This window comes from Heliangelus exortis, chromosome 1 (genome assembly GCF_036169615.1).
Source record: "Heliangelus exortis chromosome 1, bHelExo1.hap1, whole genome shotgun sequence".
In the NCBI taxonomy this organism is placed as follows: Eukaryota; Metazoa; Chordata; class Aves; order Apodiformes; family Trochilidae; genus Heliangelus; species Heliangelus exortis.
Genome location: NC_092422.1, coordinates 173,758,426 through 173,774,166, shown reverse-complemented (window position 1 = coordinate 173,774,166; position 15,741 = coordinate 173,758,426). Strand labels below are relative to the sequence as shown.

At 43.8% G+C, this 15,741-nt stretch overlaps 2 protein-coding genes across 5 annotated transcripts in view; both read left to right on the top strand.

Moving 5' to 3' along the window:
* Positions 1 to 3,112: 3,112 nt before the first annotated feature.
* LOC139791458 (ankyrin repeat domain-containing protein 26-like) lies at positions 3,113 to 8,360 on the top strand. Of its 4 annotated transcripts, none has more exons than XM_071733717.1 (7): positions 3,113 to 3,250; positions 3,718 to 3,864; positions 4,972 to 5,253; positions 5,815 to 6,050; positions 6,501 to 6,660; positions 7,123 to 7,168; positions 8,045 to 8,360. In XM_071733717.1, exons 1-7 carry the CDS (start codon positions 3,170 to 3,172, stop codon positions 8,173 to 8,175), a joined length of 1,083 nt encoding a protein of 360 aa, XP_071589818.1. In that variant the 5' UTR covers positions 3,113 to 3,169; the 3' UTR covers positions 8,176 to 8,360. The 4 variants fall into 4 exon arrangements, with proteins under 4 accessions (XP_071589818.1, XP_071589819.1, XP_071589820.1 ...); XM_071733719.1 differs by having other exon boundaries at positions 3,126 to 3,250; positions 3,572 to 3,864; XM_071733720.1 differs by having other exon boundaries at positions 3,126 to 3,250; positions 3,518 to 3,864.
* Positions 8,361 to 9,824: 1,464 nt separating this feature from the next.
* The window catches only part of ANKRD26 (ankyrin repeat domain containing 26), a 49,850-nt gene continuing 43,933 nt past the window's right edge, over positions 9,825 to 15,741 (top strand). The window contains exons 1-7 of the mRNA XM_071733716.1: positions 9,825 to 10,299; positions 11,471 to 11,585; positions 11,829 to 12,002; positions 12,113 to 12,219; positions 12,661 to 12,798; positions 13,106 to 13,254; positions 14,930 to 14,980. Coding sequence (XP_071589817.1) covers positions 10,094 to 10,299; positions 11,471 to 11,585; positions 11,829 to 12,002; positions 12,113 to 12,219; positions 12,661 to 12,798; positions 13,106 to 13,254; positions 14,930 to 14,980 — 940 coding nt within the window. The 5' untranslated portion in view covers positions 9,825 to 10,093. The remainder of the gene's footprint in view (positions 10,300 to 11,470; positions 11,586 to 11,828; positions 12,003 to 12,112; positions 12,220 to 12,660; positions 12,799 to 13,105; positions 13,255 to 14,929; positions 14,981 to 15,741) is intronic.

Below are 15,741 nucleotides of genomic sequence, written 5' to 3'. Positions count from 1 at the left end.
CTTCCCTTCAGGAAATACCTCCAGAGCACTGCACTGTGGATATCAGCTCCAGCATGGTCCTCTCCAGGGCCTGCAGGAAAATCTGTGCTCTGGCACCTGAAGCAGCTCCTCCTCCTTCTTCACTAACCTGGGTCCTCACAAGGCTGTTCTTTGTGTTCTTTCCCCCTTCCCCTCTGCCTGTGTGGTGTTTCCGCTCTTTCCTAAAGATGTTTTCCCTGAGATGCCCCCAGCGTGGCCAAGAGGCTCAGCTGTGCTCAGCAGTGGGTCTGTTGGAACAGGGCACAGGCAAGCCCTGGCCTCTTTTCAAAGACCTCCCCACTACCTGCAGTCTTCCCACTCCCAGTACCTTGCCACCCACAGCCAACACAGCAAAACATTAAATAATTTATACATTGAAAAGTGTTTGTGCAAATGAGTAGCTCTGTGTCTTTTCTATCTCAAAATAGGTTCTGCTCTTTTGTCAAAAAATTCAAGACATACTTCCTAAATATGAACAAATAATAAGACGTGATGACAATAAGATGATAAAAATTGGTATGCAGCTGTCTGTAGAAAAGTAAGGAAATTGGAAAGCAAAATGGAGGAGTTGCAATTACAAGCAGAAGAGACTCAAGATTCAAAATGCGTGCTGGCTCCCCAAGCAGTGGAATGGAAGAGTGATACTCAAAGCCTGAAGTATGTAAGCTTGTGTTCTGATGATGTGTTATTTTGTCAGTTTTCAAGTTCCAAAAGATGCTAATGGTACAGGTAATGAGAAGTTTCTAGTGTTTTGGGTTTTAATACCATGGGCTGGTTATGCTTTAAAGGACATAACGGTAGGGCGAGGAGGGGTGGAATGCCTGAATATTAGCTCCATGTAAAATTTTCTGGATGTTGTTTAATGTCGTGAGGTTTTTTAATAGCAAGAGAGGAGAACAAGAGTTGGTGTGGGAAGATGAGCCTCATAGGAGGGAGATTTATAGGAGATACATGTATTTTTATTTTTATCTTCGTAGCTTCTCTTCATTCCTAATATGAGGAATTCTGGTAATGCTAAGAGAACAGAGCTCAGAGCCTTTGCTTGATTGCCTGCTTGTTTGTTTATTTGCAAGGTCAAGAGATATCTTAATATCTGTGAGTTCATCAGAGAGCTACCCATCTCTTCAGGGAGCAGAAGCACCAGCCTGGCCAGGAGAGGCTGAGGGAACTGAGCTTCCAGGGGTTGAGCCTCCCCATGTTTGTGGAAGAGGATTAGGAGGAGGACAAAGCCGGTGGCAGCTTGGCCTGGATAGGACTCCAACTGTTTTGCAAATTTCTCAAATATCTGTTGGTTAAGAAGAATTAATATTTTTGCTCTAAGTAAACTTTCAGAGCTGTGTTAACTCTGTGCTTATAAAAACTATACTTTTTGTGAAATTACACTGAAAAGCGTATGTAAGGCCTTTTCCTTGAAATATAAACCATTCAAATATTGTTACTGCCAACCTTTCAAATACTTCCATACTGGTTGCTGCTACTTATTTTTCTGAATTTCTGAAACAGAATTACAAGTGGCAACTCTTTCCATACATTAATACTTAAGTATTTGCTTTTCATGTTGACCATTAGCAGGGATCTCGGAAAAACAATACTCAAAATAATCTTGAAATTTGAAAGTGGTTTCTTTTTAGGGTGATGTGGATACACACCTTGGCCCATTTTGCCCATGTTGGAGCTTCTTGGAGGTAGTCACGAAGGTGACATTTGTGAGGGGTAAGGAGTGAAGGTCTCGGTGCCTCCGGGCATGTGGCGGGAGGGGAATTGGTCTGCCCAGTGCCAGGGCCCAGCGAATGAGGAGCCCGCTTGCTGGGAGCCCCAGGGCAGCGCCTGCTGAGCTGAGCCCTGCACAGCTGCTCCCTTGAGGAGCCCTGCAGGGGCGTGACCCAGGGGCGGGAACTGGGCTATAAAAGACCCGCCCAGAAGCCGGGACCGAACCCGAATCTGGCAGGGGACGGGGGACTGAGTCGCCTGCGGGGGGACTGCAGCTTCTGTCATCGTCCCCGTGGGATCCTAGGGTGGCTTTTCTCTTTCTCTCTCCCTCTCATTTTTTCCTCTTTTTCCTTTCCCTCCTCCTTCTTATAACCGTTTCAGTGAGGGCTCAGCCCCCCCACCATTACACCTGCAGAAGTTTCCAGTGGCTTTTTCTGTGAATACACGTTCCCACTTGCAAGTTGCTTCTGCCGTAACCGAAACCGTGAGCCCGCGCTTCGGTCCCTCGGTGTCGTTTCACCTCAGTTGAGCCCGAGGGGATGGCAGAACCGTTCGGACGCGCTGGGAGGGCCTGGTCAGATCTCGCCACAGCTCGGCCCCTCTCCGAGGGGGAGTTCAGAGCGAGCGGCTCCAATCCGGGCTTGCTCAGTCTGGGTCGTGACAACATTCCCTAAGGCTTTCGTTGTAAATCAGCTTCAAAAGTGCATTGCTGTTGTTTGGCTCTCCCAGATGTAAATCTTTCGAGTTTGTTACTCTTTTTAATCATACGCTGCTTAAAACCCTGTGCCTTTCTAAATCTGTTTTTGAAAACTGCCCTCATACCCGAGTGAATAGAAACAGCTTGTTCTTGCCATGGTCAGCAGTTGTTTAAGCTTGTAGAAGACTTGTAAAAAATTATTTGGTCCGTCATAGATGAGTGCTGTACTGCTTCATGAGCATTACTTGCAGTCACTCATTTGTAATATGCAAGGCTCAGCATATTAAGCAAATGTGTATTATAGTAAAAGTTTATGATGCTTTGATGTGATAAGGCAACAAACTCCTTTTGAATCAAAAGTCAATAGTGTGAAAGTGGTTTTGTAAAGAATTACAGAAATGTGCAAACTGTTCTATATTTACCTCTGTAAAATTACTTTACAAATAGGGTTTATTTCTGTATCATGTACTACAGCTACCATGGATAATGGAATGAAACTAGAATTCCTCAAAAAGTTAAAAACTACGCTGAAAATATGAAACTGCAAAAGATTTAACAATTTATGGTTTCAGTTGTCTCTGCAAGTTCATAATGTGGAATATCGACCTTTGACATGATTGCTTTAGTTTCTCAAACCTTCTGTTAAATCGCAGGTTAATATTGAAAACAACAAGAGGAAAAGAGTCTCAGAGTTGAATCTCTTGAGAAAAATTCAGGAGGATATACGATTAATATTGTAAAGAGATGGAGGAGAAACAACAGCTTGAGTTACGCTTGAGGAATTTAGAGAGGATAATAGTAACACTGAGAAATCAATTGAAACAGGTATGATATGTATTGAGTTAATAATTTGTCTTCTTGTTTCCTGTTTCTTTTTAATTGACATTGTATTAACCTGAAGGAAATACTTTCTTGAGGGAAGAGGCATCAGATAACTATTGCCAAATTCTGAAGGCAGTTGAGACCAGTTGGTTCCAGAGGAGTGTGTTGTTTGTTTTGGGGTTTTCGGTTGTGCTGGTTGTTTTTTTTTTCTTTGAAAGTTTATGGTTCCTTTTCTCCTTTATCAAAACATGTATTTTGTTTGCCTTTCAGGAAAAGCCTGACTTGGAGTGATTTTCTAACTTATGCAAAACATTAATTCCTCAGGGAAACAATAGAATTATTATAATGTATAGATTCATATTGTAAGTGTGGAGAAGCAACAATATTTGCAAGAATCCAAAAGGGAAAGGGAAGATGGTGCTAATTCTGATTGTTCTCAAGATGCAAGTGGTTTAATTGTATTACTGCAGGTTGAAGAGGAGCATGATGAAATACAAAGACAGATCTCTCAGGAAAAGAGTCCCAGAGCCCTGCAAGGAGGAATTTTGCAGCACCACCACCTTCAGAGACACAAGGAACAAGAAGAAATGAGAAGGGATATAAAAAAGAACTCGATTGTAAGCAGATATTTTTTTCTAAGAAATGAAATTTCATCATGCAGGTTCTGAAGTCATAATAAGTTTTAAAGAATTGTTTTGTTTTGGTTTTCTTTATTTCTTGGTGGACTGTTTGAAGTTTACCAGTGTCACTTACCTGCATAAATAGTTTTTCTGTTTTCCCTTATGTCTTTAAAAGTTACAAAATTCAGCACCTTCTGTATGTACAGAAATTGCATGTGTACGTAGAAAACTAATAGAAGATGATAGTTATGCCCTTCCTCAAGCTGTTGTTTTTCATTTGAAAGACATTTTATCCTAACTTTTTAAGGTTTCTAGCAGCAAAACACCTAGCAACCAGCATCAAGGTTGACCAGAAAGAAATTAGTTTGACACGCACTCTTCGTGTTCCCAATACTTGTTGAACTCCAGTTGCAGTATGCCTTTATTTTCTATCTCCACATACTAACATCTTATGAAGTAATACCTAAAATCAACCATAAACACTATTTAAAAAATGAGCATTTTCCACTTAGAATGCTCATAAAGAAATGTGTTCCATTAAAACACATGGGCTGTCCCCAGCTGCACAGGGAGGTGATGAAGAAAAAGTTCTGTACCCTCTTTCTCACTAGTAGCTGTCTTGGCCCATCTTTCCTTTGTCAAGAAGTCCCAGAAGCAAAGTCCCCAGAAGTGCTTTTGAGGTGGCTGTGCCTGCTTAGCAGCACACAGCCTTTTATCTACTTCCCTGACCGTACTCAGGTTTGTTGCTAAAGCAGCTGTTTCTCCCACCACTACTGTAAAAATTTTGAACCTCTATTTAGAAACTGTTCCATGTAATAGAAAAAAAAGCGTGTGTTTCTTGTCTCTTCACCTCTATAATGAAGCTTTGACTGCTGACAGCTTGTAAAATTCTTCTAAAACATGGTACCTGTTGTTTCTGATGAAACACAACACAAGCTGGTGGCCAGCTATGGACGTGTTTGACTTCCAAACATGTGAGCACCTGACAGAAAAATAGTCCTGGTGCAATCTCAGTTGCAAATGTTTTCCTTATTTTTCACAAATTGACTGCTTTTAGATGCCTCTAGTTACTTTTTTTCATTTTTTAAATTTTGCCGCCTACAGGTTTGTGAACTTTTTCAGCAGCTGGAGGCGGAATTTAAAAAAAGAGCACAGCTAGAAACAGAAAATCGGGATTTGCGAGCAGAGTTGTCTGCCATGCGTTGTAAGCATGAACAACTGAAGAAGAGCAAATCCCAGCTGAAAGAAGAGGTGACTTGCCTAAAAAATTGTTTGGAGACTAACATGGTGGATCACAGCCGAATGGAACTATGTAAAAGAGACATTGAAGAACGAGCTGCACAAGAAATAAGACAAATACTGCAACAAGTCAATCTATTTTTGCAGGTAAGGGAAGTTTTCACATGTATCTGTAGCCCCTGTTAAACACTTCTGTTGTGGTTGTCATTTTTCACTGTTTTCTTCTTAGTGCCTGATGCTGTGTGTGCTAGTACTGTACTTCTGTCTTTCTTGAGGGGCAGGGGGAGAAGGGCTTATGTCTGGGTGAGAGTGCTCACATGAGTGAGCAGGGTGCCTGCAGGGCCTTGAACCAGAAGCTTGCCCAAGGCAGATCTCCTGTGTGCCACCCAGTGAAGTCACCCAGGTGGCTGCAGGGAGGGGTGGGCATAAGGGATCCTCCTAATGTCCTTGAGGAATCCTTTCCTAGTTCCTGTCCTACAGAGACAGCATTCTTTCATGAGTAGCTGTGATGAACAATAGAACTAAAGGGGGGATTCTTCCTGAATGAAAAGAATTATTTAACCTGATAGTTCCAGGGTTCTGCCTTGATTGCTGATGGTAATGAGGAGGCACAGTTTCCTCACTGGGTAAAGCTGAGCCCCTGAAACTGGGTAGGTGAGAATTCTCTCTTTGTCTTTGTGGAGGCTGAAAGTGCATTATCTGCTTCAGGCACAGGCAGCCTCCCAGGACCGAATAGAACAAATCCGAGCCAGTCATCATGAGTCCCTCAGAAACCAGCTAAAAGAGAGAATTAGACATTTTGAGTTGGAGTTGGACAACATGAAAAAGACCCAGCAAGACTTTATTTCTCTGAAAGAATCTTTGGAAGCAGAAGTGGAAAAGTATACACAGCTGTACCTGCAGGAAATGAAAATTCGAGCACGCTTTGCTAATGAACTGGAAAGGTACGTGCATGCTGTTTGGAGTGATAATTAGATACTACTTTCTTTTTCCTTGTGTGTTTTCCTTCAAAAATTGCTCTTCTACATCCAGTCAGCATTATGTATGTAAGCGTGAGGTGGCATATTTGTGAGGAACATTCCTTTAGACCATTCCCCTTCATTGTAACTGTCTTCAATTTTCACTAGTTTTCCACCAGTAACACCTCTGATGGTAGAATTCACAGGAGTTTTTTTGCACTCTGTTTTAACAGACAGCCTTATTATCATCAGTGTCTGCTCTTATTAAATATGTGGCAGAAAAAGTGAAATGTATGTCCTTTCTTGCTTGAATAAAATGTTGCTCTGGTTTGGGACAGTCTTTCTGCCTTCTGCTTTAAGAAGGTGAACATTGAAAGACATGGAGGGTAACTTTACGAATAATGATAATTCCTTGAATGCTTCTGAATTTTTTAGAACTAATGAGGAAATAGCAGAAGCCAATGCTAAACTCCTTCAGGAATATGACAGAAGAATATCTTCACTTAGACAAAGCATTGCCAGAGGCCATCACAATGAAAGACAGAGAAGAAATGCATCGAGGCCAATAGGGAGTGTTGAAGCCTTTGTGGCTCAGGTAAGCATTTTGGAATACTGTCCTAAGCTACTGCTGAAGAGGATCCATAAGCTGCAAAAGCCTCAACTTAGTTTGTCCCTACTGATGGCATTTGTGTCTATCTGCAGTTAGCTGACATTCTGCTCATGTATTGGAGGACAGACTTGAGCCATACCTTCCTTGCAGTCACTCCACTGTGCTTTCTTCCTGCACATTTCTAAATACCTGGTTATAATCCAGTTCTGAGCTGCAGGATGTTTTGTGTTACAGTTAATGTTGTTCAGCAGTGGGAGTGCTACAGCCTGGCTGACCAAAAGCTTCTGTTCATTAAAAATCAACCCCCAAACCAAGATGTCTCCCTTTGGAAGGATATTTTAGGTTTTATCACAGTATGTGTGTGTTTGAAGGATATTTAAGAAATTTCATAGTACAAAAATGTAAGTTTACAAAAACACAAACTGTATATTTTCTGTGTAATTCCAGATGCGTCAGGAAATGGATGAAAAAATCCGTAAAGAAACTGAACAAGGTGATCTGTTGTGATGTCAGGAGTCTCTGTAAGCACAGGGTGTTCTTTATAGACTGGCTTTCCAGATTAGACTTCAACTGAAAACTTTCAACTGTAAACTGGCCAAAATATTGCATAGAAAGTTACGCAGTTGGCTGAAAAATAAGTCCAAAGAAAACTGACCCCTTACCTCCACACAGGCACACTTGGCTTAGCTGAAGTCATCTTTTACTACAGTTCATCCTAAATGACAAACATTAATGAAGTCCTGAGGCAGATTTTTAAAGTCATCAACTTCATTCAGGCCTAAACCACGACAGAGACATCCTCTGATGTTAGGCCTGGATTTTTGCTGTCTCTTAGTGACTGCTTCAATTTGTAGTTTTTATGCTGCAATCTGTTTTGAGTAAGCAAGAAGAGTATAATTGCTGACAAAAGATGCCCTTTCTTGAGGGAATTATTCAGCAGTGTTTAGGCAAACATAAGAGGACTTGGGTGTATGTAATCCATAGCATAAAACATGCTCTGTAATCTGAGGCCAGATGTCCAAAGAGGAATTGCTCCTCTTTCATAATTCTTCCTCCAGAGTCACAGCTTTGCAGTGACTGGTGCTGTTGCAAAGCAGGTACCCCCTCAGACAATTGCCTTCTCTTCTTGTCTGCTTTTGCTCTTGAATTCCTTTCACTCGCTTTAGAAATCCTGCTGACTGAGAAACAAATCTGGAAAAATGTTTTGCTCCTTTGTGCCCAGCTCTTTCTTTGGTGTTTCCCTTGGAAGATTTTTAATCTCTTTCTGGATTGTTATCTCTCGTCTTACCCCTAATGGTTTTACAGTGACCTTAGCTGCCCCTGTCAACTGTAAAAGTAACACCAGGAATTTTGTGTCTTTTCTCTCTAGCCAATGCTGATCTTGAAAAATCATCTGCACAAGTTCCTGCCATACTATCTGCTTATACAGATGACCAGGATCCCCTTCAGATGGCAATGCATGAGTACCATAATGTTTTATTGAAAAACTACCAGATCTGAAGAACAGGCTACAGAAAGGCTCCTCATACAGTTTTGTTCACATAGTGCATCTCTGTTTTCCCATTTCCCAGTTGTTTTATTTTACACTCACCCTATTACGGTTGTTGCATTATTTTGCTTCCCTCATGTTTGGTGTTTCAGGAAAAGTGTTCTGTCCTTGTTAATAAACCAAGCAGTTTTACTTATTTCTGGGAGTTGCCTGTTCTTACTGAAGATCTGTGCTTGTAATGTTGTGTCTGCAGCAGTCCCTGGAGTCAGGGTTATAGAAGTCCCAGTTCTGCAAAAATAAGAATGGTTGTGCTGAGCCAAAGTGAGAATGAAGAAATCTGGGAGACAGGCAGGGGTTGTTACAGAACTACGTTGAGAAGATTCACCTTTATGGTCCCAGTCCAAATCTTATCTGGAATACTTGAGCAGCCTTGTCTGCTCACTTGTTGTTTAAATGTTCATCAGTAGCTCAACATAAAGGTTCATGAGCATCTACATCAAGTTTCTCTAACCAAGCAGCAGTGTCTTCCCACAGCTCCGCAATCCAGATCAGTTGGCTTTTACGTTGCCCCTTGTTTTGCTTCCACTACCCCCATAAGGCACTTGCTGCTATTCATGAGTCAGTATAAAGTCTCACCCACCTTTCTTGTTCAGCAATGTCCAAAGCCAACTGGAATTGTCCCATTCCCTCTACTCATTCCTCGGTACCTGCAGTCTACCAGCTTAAATACAGCGCATCGAATAACACAGGAGGGAGGGGGGGGAGAAAGGGCTCTGCAGACATTCTTCTGCACAGCACAAAGACAACGTAAAAATACGGTTTGGGTCTGCTGGTGCCAAGGGCCAGTACGCAGTTGAATTTACTGAAGACAGAACCTGCAGTGCCAACTTCCAAGCTTGAGAACACAAAAGAAACCAAAGACAGACTAGAGACAGAAATGGAATCGTTTCATTCCCGCCTGGACACTGCTGCTCAAGAACTGGAACGTCATCAGTCCTCAAAAGGTGATGTTGAGCGAGCGTTTCAGAGGAAAAGCAATGAATGGCTTCACAAGCCAGAGACATCTCTGCTGTGTAAGAAACCAACACGAGCTTCTCTCAAAAGCAAAACGCAGCTGGAAGCAAAGCCAAGAGTCTAGAAAACAAGCTTCAGCAGTTGAAGCAAATGCTGAGGAAATGCATGAGGAAATGGAAAGAGATATCCATGTCCCTCTGTTCTGCCACTCTTGGACACCTCAGGGGCCCAAAGACCAAACTCGGAGCTGATACTGAAAAGCAAGTTCACGACATTACAAGCTGAAGACCGGGAAGAAAGAACCAAGGAGTCTGTACTGACTGAAGAGAGTGAGACTGAGAAAGCAGAAAGTAACCACGACATCGCCGGACAGGACGGGATGAGGACTGCCGCGGCGTTAGGGAGAGCCCCGGGGCCAGTGCCTGAAGAACCGAGAATACCCTGGAGCTGCAGGCAGCACCAGGAGAGGGGCGGCTTTCCGCAGGGCTGCGAGGGAATACCGGGCGCAACTCCCGAGTTCTTCAATCTCGCCGCAAAAAGAGGCGTCCGCTTGCCCACTCCGGCGCCCGCCTCCCGCCCCCACCCTCCCGAGCCCGCGCATGCGTCCGCGCTCCCCCCGCGGCTGCGGAGCGGGTCCGTACCGCGCGGTTGCCTTCCCGTCCCGCCGCGCCTGCGCGGAGCGCTCCGCTGTGGGCGGCCCCGGCTCTGCCGGCTGCTGCGGGGAAGGCGGAGCCTGTACTGGGCCTGCCGAGCCGCCGGCCGTTCGCTCCGTAGGAGCCGTAGCGGGCCGGGGCCGCTGGCGAGGTCTCCGCTCCCGTATCCCTGCCTGGAGCCCGACACCGCCCGGCGCTCCGGGTGCCTCCTCCCGCTGCCGCGCCCCGTGAGGCGGGACCGTGCCCGCGTCCCTGCCGGGGGATGAAGCGGATCTTCGGGTTCGGGAAGAAGAGGAAGGGGCAGCCGCCGTCCGGCGGCGCCTCCCAGCCCTGCCCCGCCGGTGCAGCCTACGAGCTCCGGCCGAAGGACCTGGGCAAGCTGCACCGCGCGGCCGCCAGCGGCGACCTGGCCCAGGTGCGGCAGGGGCTGAAGAAACACGGCATCGACGGGCGGGATAAGGCGGAGCGGTAAGGCGGGTTGTGGGTCTTGTGTGCATCAACCCTTCGGTGCCGTCTCTGGAAGGACTGGGTCAGAACCTTCACGGTGCTCTGTAGAGACGCGGGTTTTGTCGGAGCAGCTCCGCTGCCTCGCCTGCCGGTGCGGGAGCCCGTACTGTGGCCGGCCGGGTAGCTGCTTATTGCCCTGGAAACGCCTAAACCCGGCTGGGTTGGTGGGAGAGGCAAGGGAGAGCAGGGCAAGCAGGCCCTTCGGTAACGTGGGCTCTGTGCCTTCGTGGTGCTGGTCTGTCCGTGTTTCGTATGCGTCTGGGGCTGGGAGGTGCAGCTGAAGGTGGACTGAGCATTGTGTGTACCCCAGCAGCCGGAGCCGAGGTTCCTGATGGCAGGGATGGAAATAGCTGCTGAATGCTTCTCTGTTTCTCCTCTTCCCGCCTCCTTGTTCCCTGTGGCTCGTGCAGTCATCAGGTCGGTCTCAGAGGCCCTGGTATGAAATTGGGCTATTTTTTGCATTTGAAGTTCATTTTGTCTAGAAAGATTTGTTTCATTTCTGTCTCGAGAGAAGAAGGATCCTCCTTGCCTGCTTCCCCAGAAATTTCTCAAAAAGCAGTGGTTGTCCCTTGTGAGGGACTCTTCTGTTGATGCTTCTGTAGCAAGACAGGGGTTGGAGGAAGGAGGGAAACAGCCTCTTCTCCTTGGTGGACTGTGACAGGACCAGAGGAAATGGATGGAAGCTGCTCCAGGGCAGCTTTAGGCTAGATGTTGGAAACATTACTTCACTGAGAGGGTTGTCAGGCATCGGAATGTCCTGCCCAGAACACTGGTGGAGTCACTATCCCTGGAGGCATTTGAAAGGCGTTTGAATCTGGTCCTTGCTACGTTGTGCTGTACTACTGCTGTGCAGTGTACAGTCCTTCTGGAGGCAGTGACAGATGCCTGGGCACAGGAATCTGATGCAGATTCAGGTCTACAGTGAAGGTGATCTCACCTTGCTCGGTGGAATTTGTAGAGGGTTTTGCTGGGCAGGCTCAGGCATTTGGGCTGCAAATGCCATTGCTGGTAACTGAACAAGTGCTCTCCGAAGCTTGGTTTTTTCACAGTGAAACTTGTGGTCCTACCCATTTAGGACAGCCTGAAGTGACTTCTTCAGTTTTCTGTGTTAATGTAATGTATTTATTTTTAGGACAGCCCTGCATCTTGCTTGTGCGAATGGCCACGTGGATGTCGTTTCCTATCTAGTAGAAAACAAATGTCAGCTGAATCTCTTTGACAAGGATAACAGGTCACCACTGATGAAGGTTTGTGTGATCTGTCACCTTCTTGTAAGTGGGGCTTGTTCATTATGCGCTGAAGTGATTTATGTTGCAGGAGTGTCAACACAGACCTGGGTAGAAGCATGCATAATGTGTTGGCATGGAATAGGCATATGTCTGCTAGGTTTTGAAGATGCTCTTATTTTCCAGCATTGGGAAGCTAGAGAAGTTGTAACACAGTACAATGTAAATGCTGTAAGGTTTTCCTTTGTTGTTTGTTACTCCCAGGCAGTGCAGTGCCAGCAAGAAAAATGTGTGGCTATTCTGCTAGAGCGTGGTGCAGACCCAAATCTGGCAGATGCTGACGGCAACACTGCCCTTCATCTGGCTGTCCTGTCTCCTAGTACAACGGTAGTGGGGCTGTTACTTGAGCATAATGCTGATATTGATGCCCAGAATAAGGTAACTTTTGATATTGGTTCAGAAAGTTGTTTCTGAAAGTTGCATTATTGTTTCTCTTGAAGGGATTTTGAGTTTGATTTTTAACTTGATTTATTTGTCTGTCCTTTCAGGAGGGATTTACTCCACTTATTCTTGCTGTCTCTGGACATCATGGAGAAATAGTAGAGTTTCTCCTTAAAAAAGGAGCTGATGTGCACGCTCGAGATCAGAGTGAAAGGTAAGGGGTTTATCAAAAAGGGTCCCCTGAGTATGCTTTAGGTTTGGTGGATGAGAGGCATAGGAATGAGCTCTGAAAAAAGCAGGGAGGCACACAGGAGCAGTGTCTGCACTTGGCTGCTGTCACTTTTCCATGGATGCTTTCCATGCTCAGGGCTGCAAGAAGGCATTGCCTGGTAGGAAATGTGTCTTAAGCTCAGCAACATTGCCTCAGTTCACAAAACCATTCCCTGCACAGCAGTTTAGCTTATTCATAAGTGGAAGCTTTTTCTGAAAATTTAACTGAGTACCTTTCCTGTTTTGTTTTAATGGAAGCTGCTTTTTCTTTCCTTCATTTTGAAAGAGTGGGGGGAAAAACTACTTCTGAAAGAAAACAGGGTTAAAAATCACTACAGTGTCTGTGTGAAACCATCTGTTTCATCTCATGTTTTGTATCTTTCAGAACCCCACTTATGACTGCTGCTTCTGGTGGAGAGCTTAATTTGATAAAAGTTCTTCTACGGTATGGGGCTGATGTTTCCCATAGAGACACTAATGGCTGGACAGCTGAGGATTATGCTGTTATCCATGGATACACTAGGTAAACATTTAACTGTGTAAAGGGAACAAGTTGTTAGTTACCAGCATGGCTTATGAATGTTTTTGGTAATAGTACCAAGGTTTAATGATGTCTTTCAACCTGTCTCGAACCTGTGCTTAGCGGACGTCTTCTGACGTGAACAGTTCCTGTGCCAGTGTTAATTGGGAAGTTGAGGAAAAATTCTGCCCAGGATTCTTTGATACGTTTCAAGATTTGTTGCCAATCTCATACCTGCGTAATGTAAACTCTCCAAAGTGCCTGTAGCTCTTCTTTTTACCAAATATATTTTCTGTCTTTCTCTTTATAGTCTTAGTAAACATCTGACAGAATACACAGGCTGGGAAAACAGAGGAGAAGCTGCTGGAGGTGGAGCACAAGGTATCACAGTGTTTGGGACTTCTCACCGGGCAGGAGCTGCTGGCATTACGTTGGGTGCACCTGCTGTGGACAGAGGAGGTAGGATCCTTAACTGTGGAGCAGGTCATGAGGAAAGGCAATGTGGCCTTTTCTTCAGGTGGTTTGTATTGTTAAAGCTCATGGTACTCTGTGTTGGCTTTAGTGCAGGCACCAAATGGAGCAGCACGAGTAGTTTTGGGAATGTGCTTTTTTGTTGCTAGTTGTAGATGTTTCTTCTTGTCAGGCTGTGAAGGCAGTTGTGATTTGTGTGCTCCATGTCCACGTGCAGGGTTGTTTCCTTCTACCTGTCCAGTGAACCATCTCTGTAGGTTTTCCAACAGAAAGAAGGGCGACAGGGAAGAAACTGAGCGAGAGTGTGGGTTTTTTTGTTTTGATTTTTTTTTTTCAGGTGTGTACTTTCATGTATAGATGGCCATTCAGAGTGTGAAAATCCAATTGCAAAAGCAGTGGGTTCATCCTGAGTAGTTGTCAGTCTTGATGTAGTTGGGAAGCAACAGATGAGTTAGCAGGAAGGTATTTGCCTGGTGTAGATTTCCACTGAGTTTTTTGTGCCTTTTATTTTGTTATTAATAGTTTAAGCTGCACTAAGCTCCTTTTAGTGAGTCATCTTATTTCTCAGCATCTGTTACACTTGCTTATGTAGAGGTGTATTGAGGGACAGTAACAGCAGCAGCAATGCAGTGTCTGTGTGTACTGTATCTTCCTGACCATGGTTTGATTTATGACTGAAATCATGCTTTTTCCCCACTTTCAGTAATTTTTGGAAATAAATTAAAAGCAATGCTTATTACCTCATGACCCAGAAAAATAATTAAATTGTCTTGTGATCAAAAACCTACCTCCTTCAGTGAGTTTTTAAAATCCAGCCTATTCTTATGGGCTCCCATAGCCCTGAGGAATCTTAGAAAAAGAATATTTTAATATAAATAAAATACTGTCTTGTGCATTACATCTCAGACAATGCAGTGGGAAGTTTTATTCTTTCTGGGTTTGTTTAAGGGTTTTTAATGAGAACTGTGTGGCAAATGGACAGCAGTGTTCAGGGAACATTTATTTACTGGCATTAATTCTTAAATCTGTCGCTTGTACCCACAAAACACATGACCTGCAGGGTTTTTTTAGTATTGCACTGCATATTAGTGGATTGTTCCCAGGGTCCCTACAGAAACTGTCGATTTTTCATAATAGAGGTCTTGGAAGAAAAATAAGTGCTTCATTGTTATTTACAACTCCTGAGGTCAAGAAAGGTTGTCCTGTGGCAGTTTTTAAGAAGCTGAAAAATGGAGAAGGGATGAGAAACCACCTTGATGTCCCTTTAAGTCTGTCTTTTTGATAGGGTTCCTTTTGCTGCATCCATTCCATGTATTTGTGATAAAATTAACAGCAGTAGCACTCCACTCTGCTCCAAGACAAAAGTTATGGCTTTGTCAGGAAGACAAAGTTGTGTAACTGTAATAATTGAACCACGCTGTTAACTTGAAGGATAAATCTTTACTGATTAGTATGGGTAGAGCAGGTGGATAGTGATTCATATTCTAAAATTTCCACAACACATGTTCTTGGATGCACACACAAATACACAATTCAGCTGTTCTTCCACTGCTGTAGCTTTGTTGATGTACTGCTTATGTTTTCCGAACTTCTGGGAATTCACTTTTATTCTGATGTCATTGTTTCATCTGTCCTTTCCATGCCTTTTCCTAAATGGATATAGGAATGCAACAGTCTCCTAACCAGACATCAAGAACAGGAAAATCAAGGAAAGGTATTCTATGCAGTAGCGTTTCAATTATAAAACATGTTGTACAATCTCAAATATTAACACATCAAATTTACTATCATGCAGGTCTCTATTTTGGTGGTTCTGGTTTTATAAATGAGATTTGAGAGCAGGCTTTTGAGTGCTTTTAATTTGTTTCATTTTTTTGCATGGGTCTTTAATTACTGAGTGTTTACTTTGTGGAATTAGTGATAGTAAATATTTTTTGGTATTTGTAAAATGTGTTCTTGTATTACTCCAAAATAGAAATGGACTTCAATTAAAGTGGAAAAAAGCACTCCCTGCTTTTCTAGATCATATTTCTGTGCATTTGTCTGAATGGTAGCTCATGAAATTTCTCTCCTGCCTTCTAAAGGACAATGCTACCTGCTTTGGTCATTTCTTAAATATATTCTACATTGAAAGGAGACGTTCAGGTAACCTATTCAGCTGGTTTGAGTAATAACCATACTAATGGAAAACAGAAGTGAAGTCACCTGTCCAGAGTTAATCACTGCCTGCTCTGCACTGTCCTCCCATTTCTAAGAGACAGATTTTTATTCAGCTTGGGATGTTAGCAGGTCAATTAGACTGCTGCTACTAAGTGACTTTTTACACAAAACTGGGGTATGTATAACTAGGTAATATTTTTAAATACTGTGTTCTTGTAATAGAAAGCATTAAAAAACAGAGACACTTGATATTTTAACTATTTTAGCTGGGCCTCACACAGGACATTTCAGCCTCTACATACTGTGTACACTGAA

Excerpts from the sequence above, each read along its gene's own strand:
- LOC139791458 (XM_071733717.1), top strand. The coding sequence starts at position 3,170 with ATGGAGGAGAAACAACAGCTTGAGTTACGCTTGAGGAATTTAGAGAGG. Across the intron at positions 3,865-4,971 it reads ATATAAAAAAGAACTCGATT|GTTTGTGAACTTTTTCAGCA; the intron begins GTAAGCAGATAT and ends TGCCGCCTACAG. Across the intron at positions 6,051-6,500 it reads TTTGCTAATGAACTGGAAAG|AACTAATGAGGAAATAGCAG; the intron begins GTACGTGCATGC and ends TGAATTTTTTAG.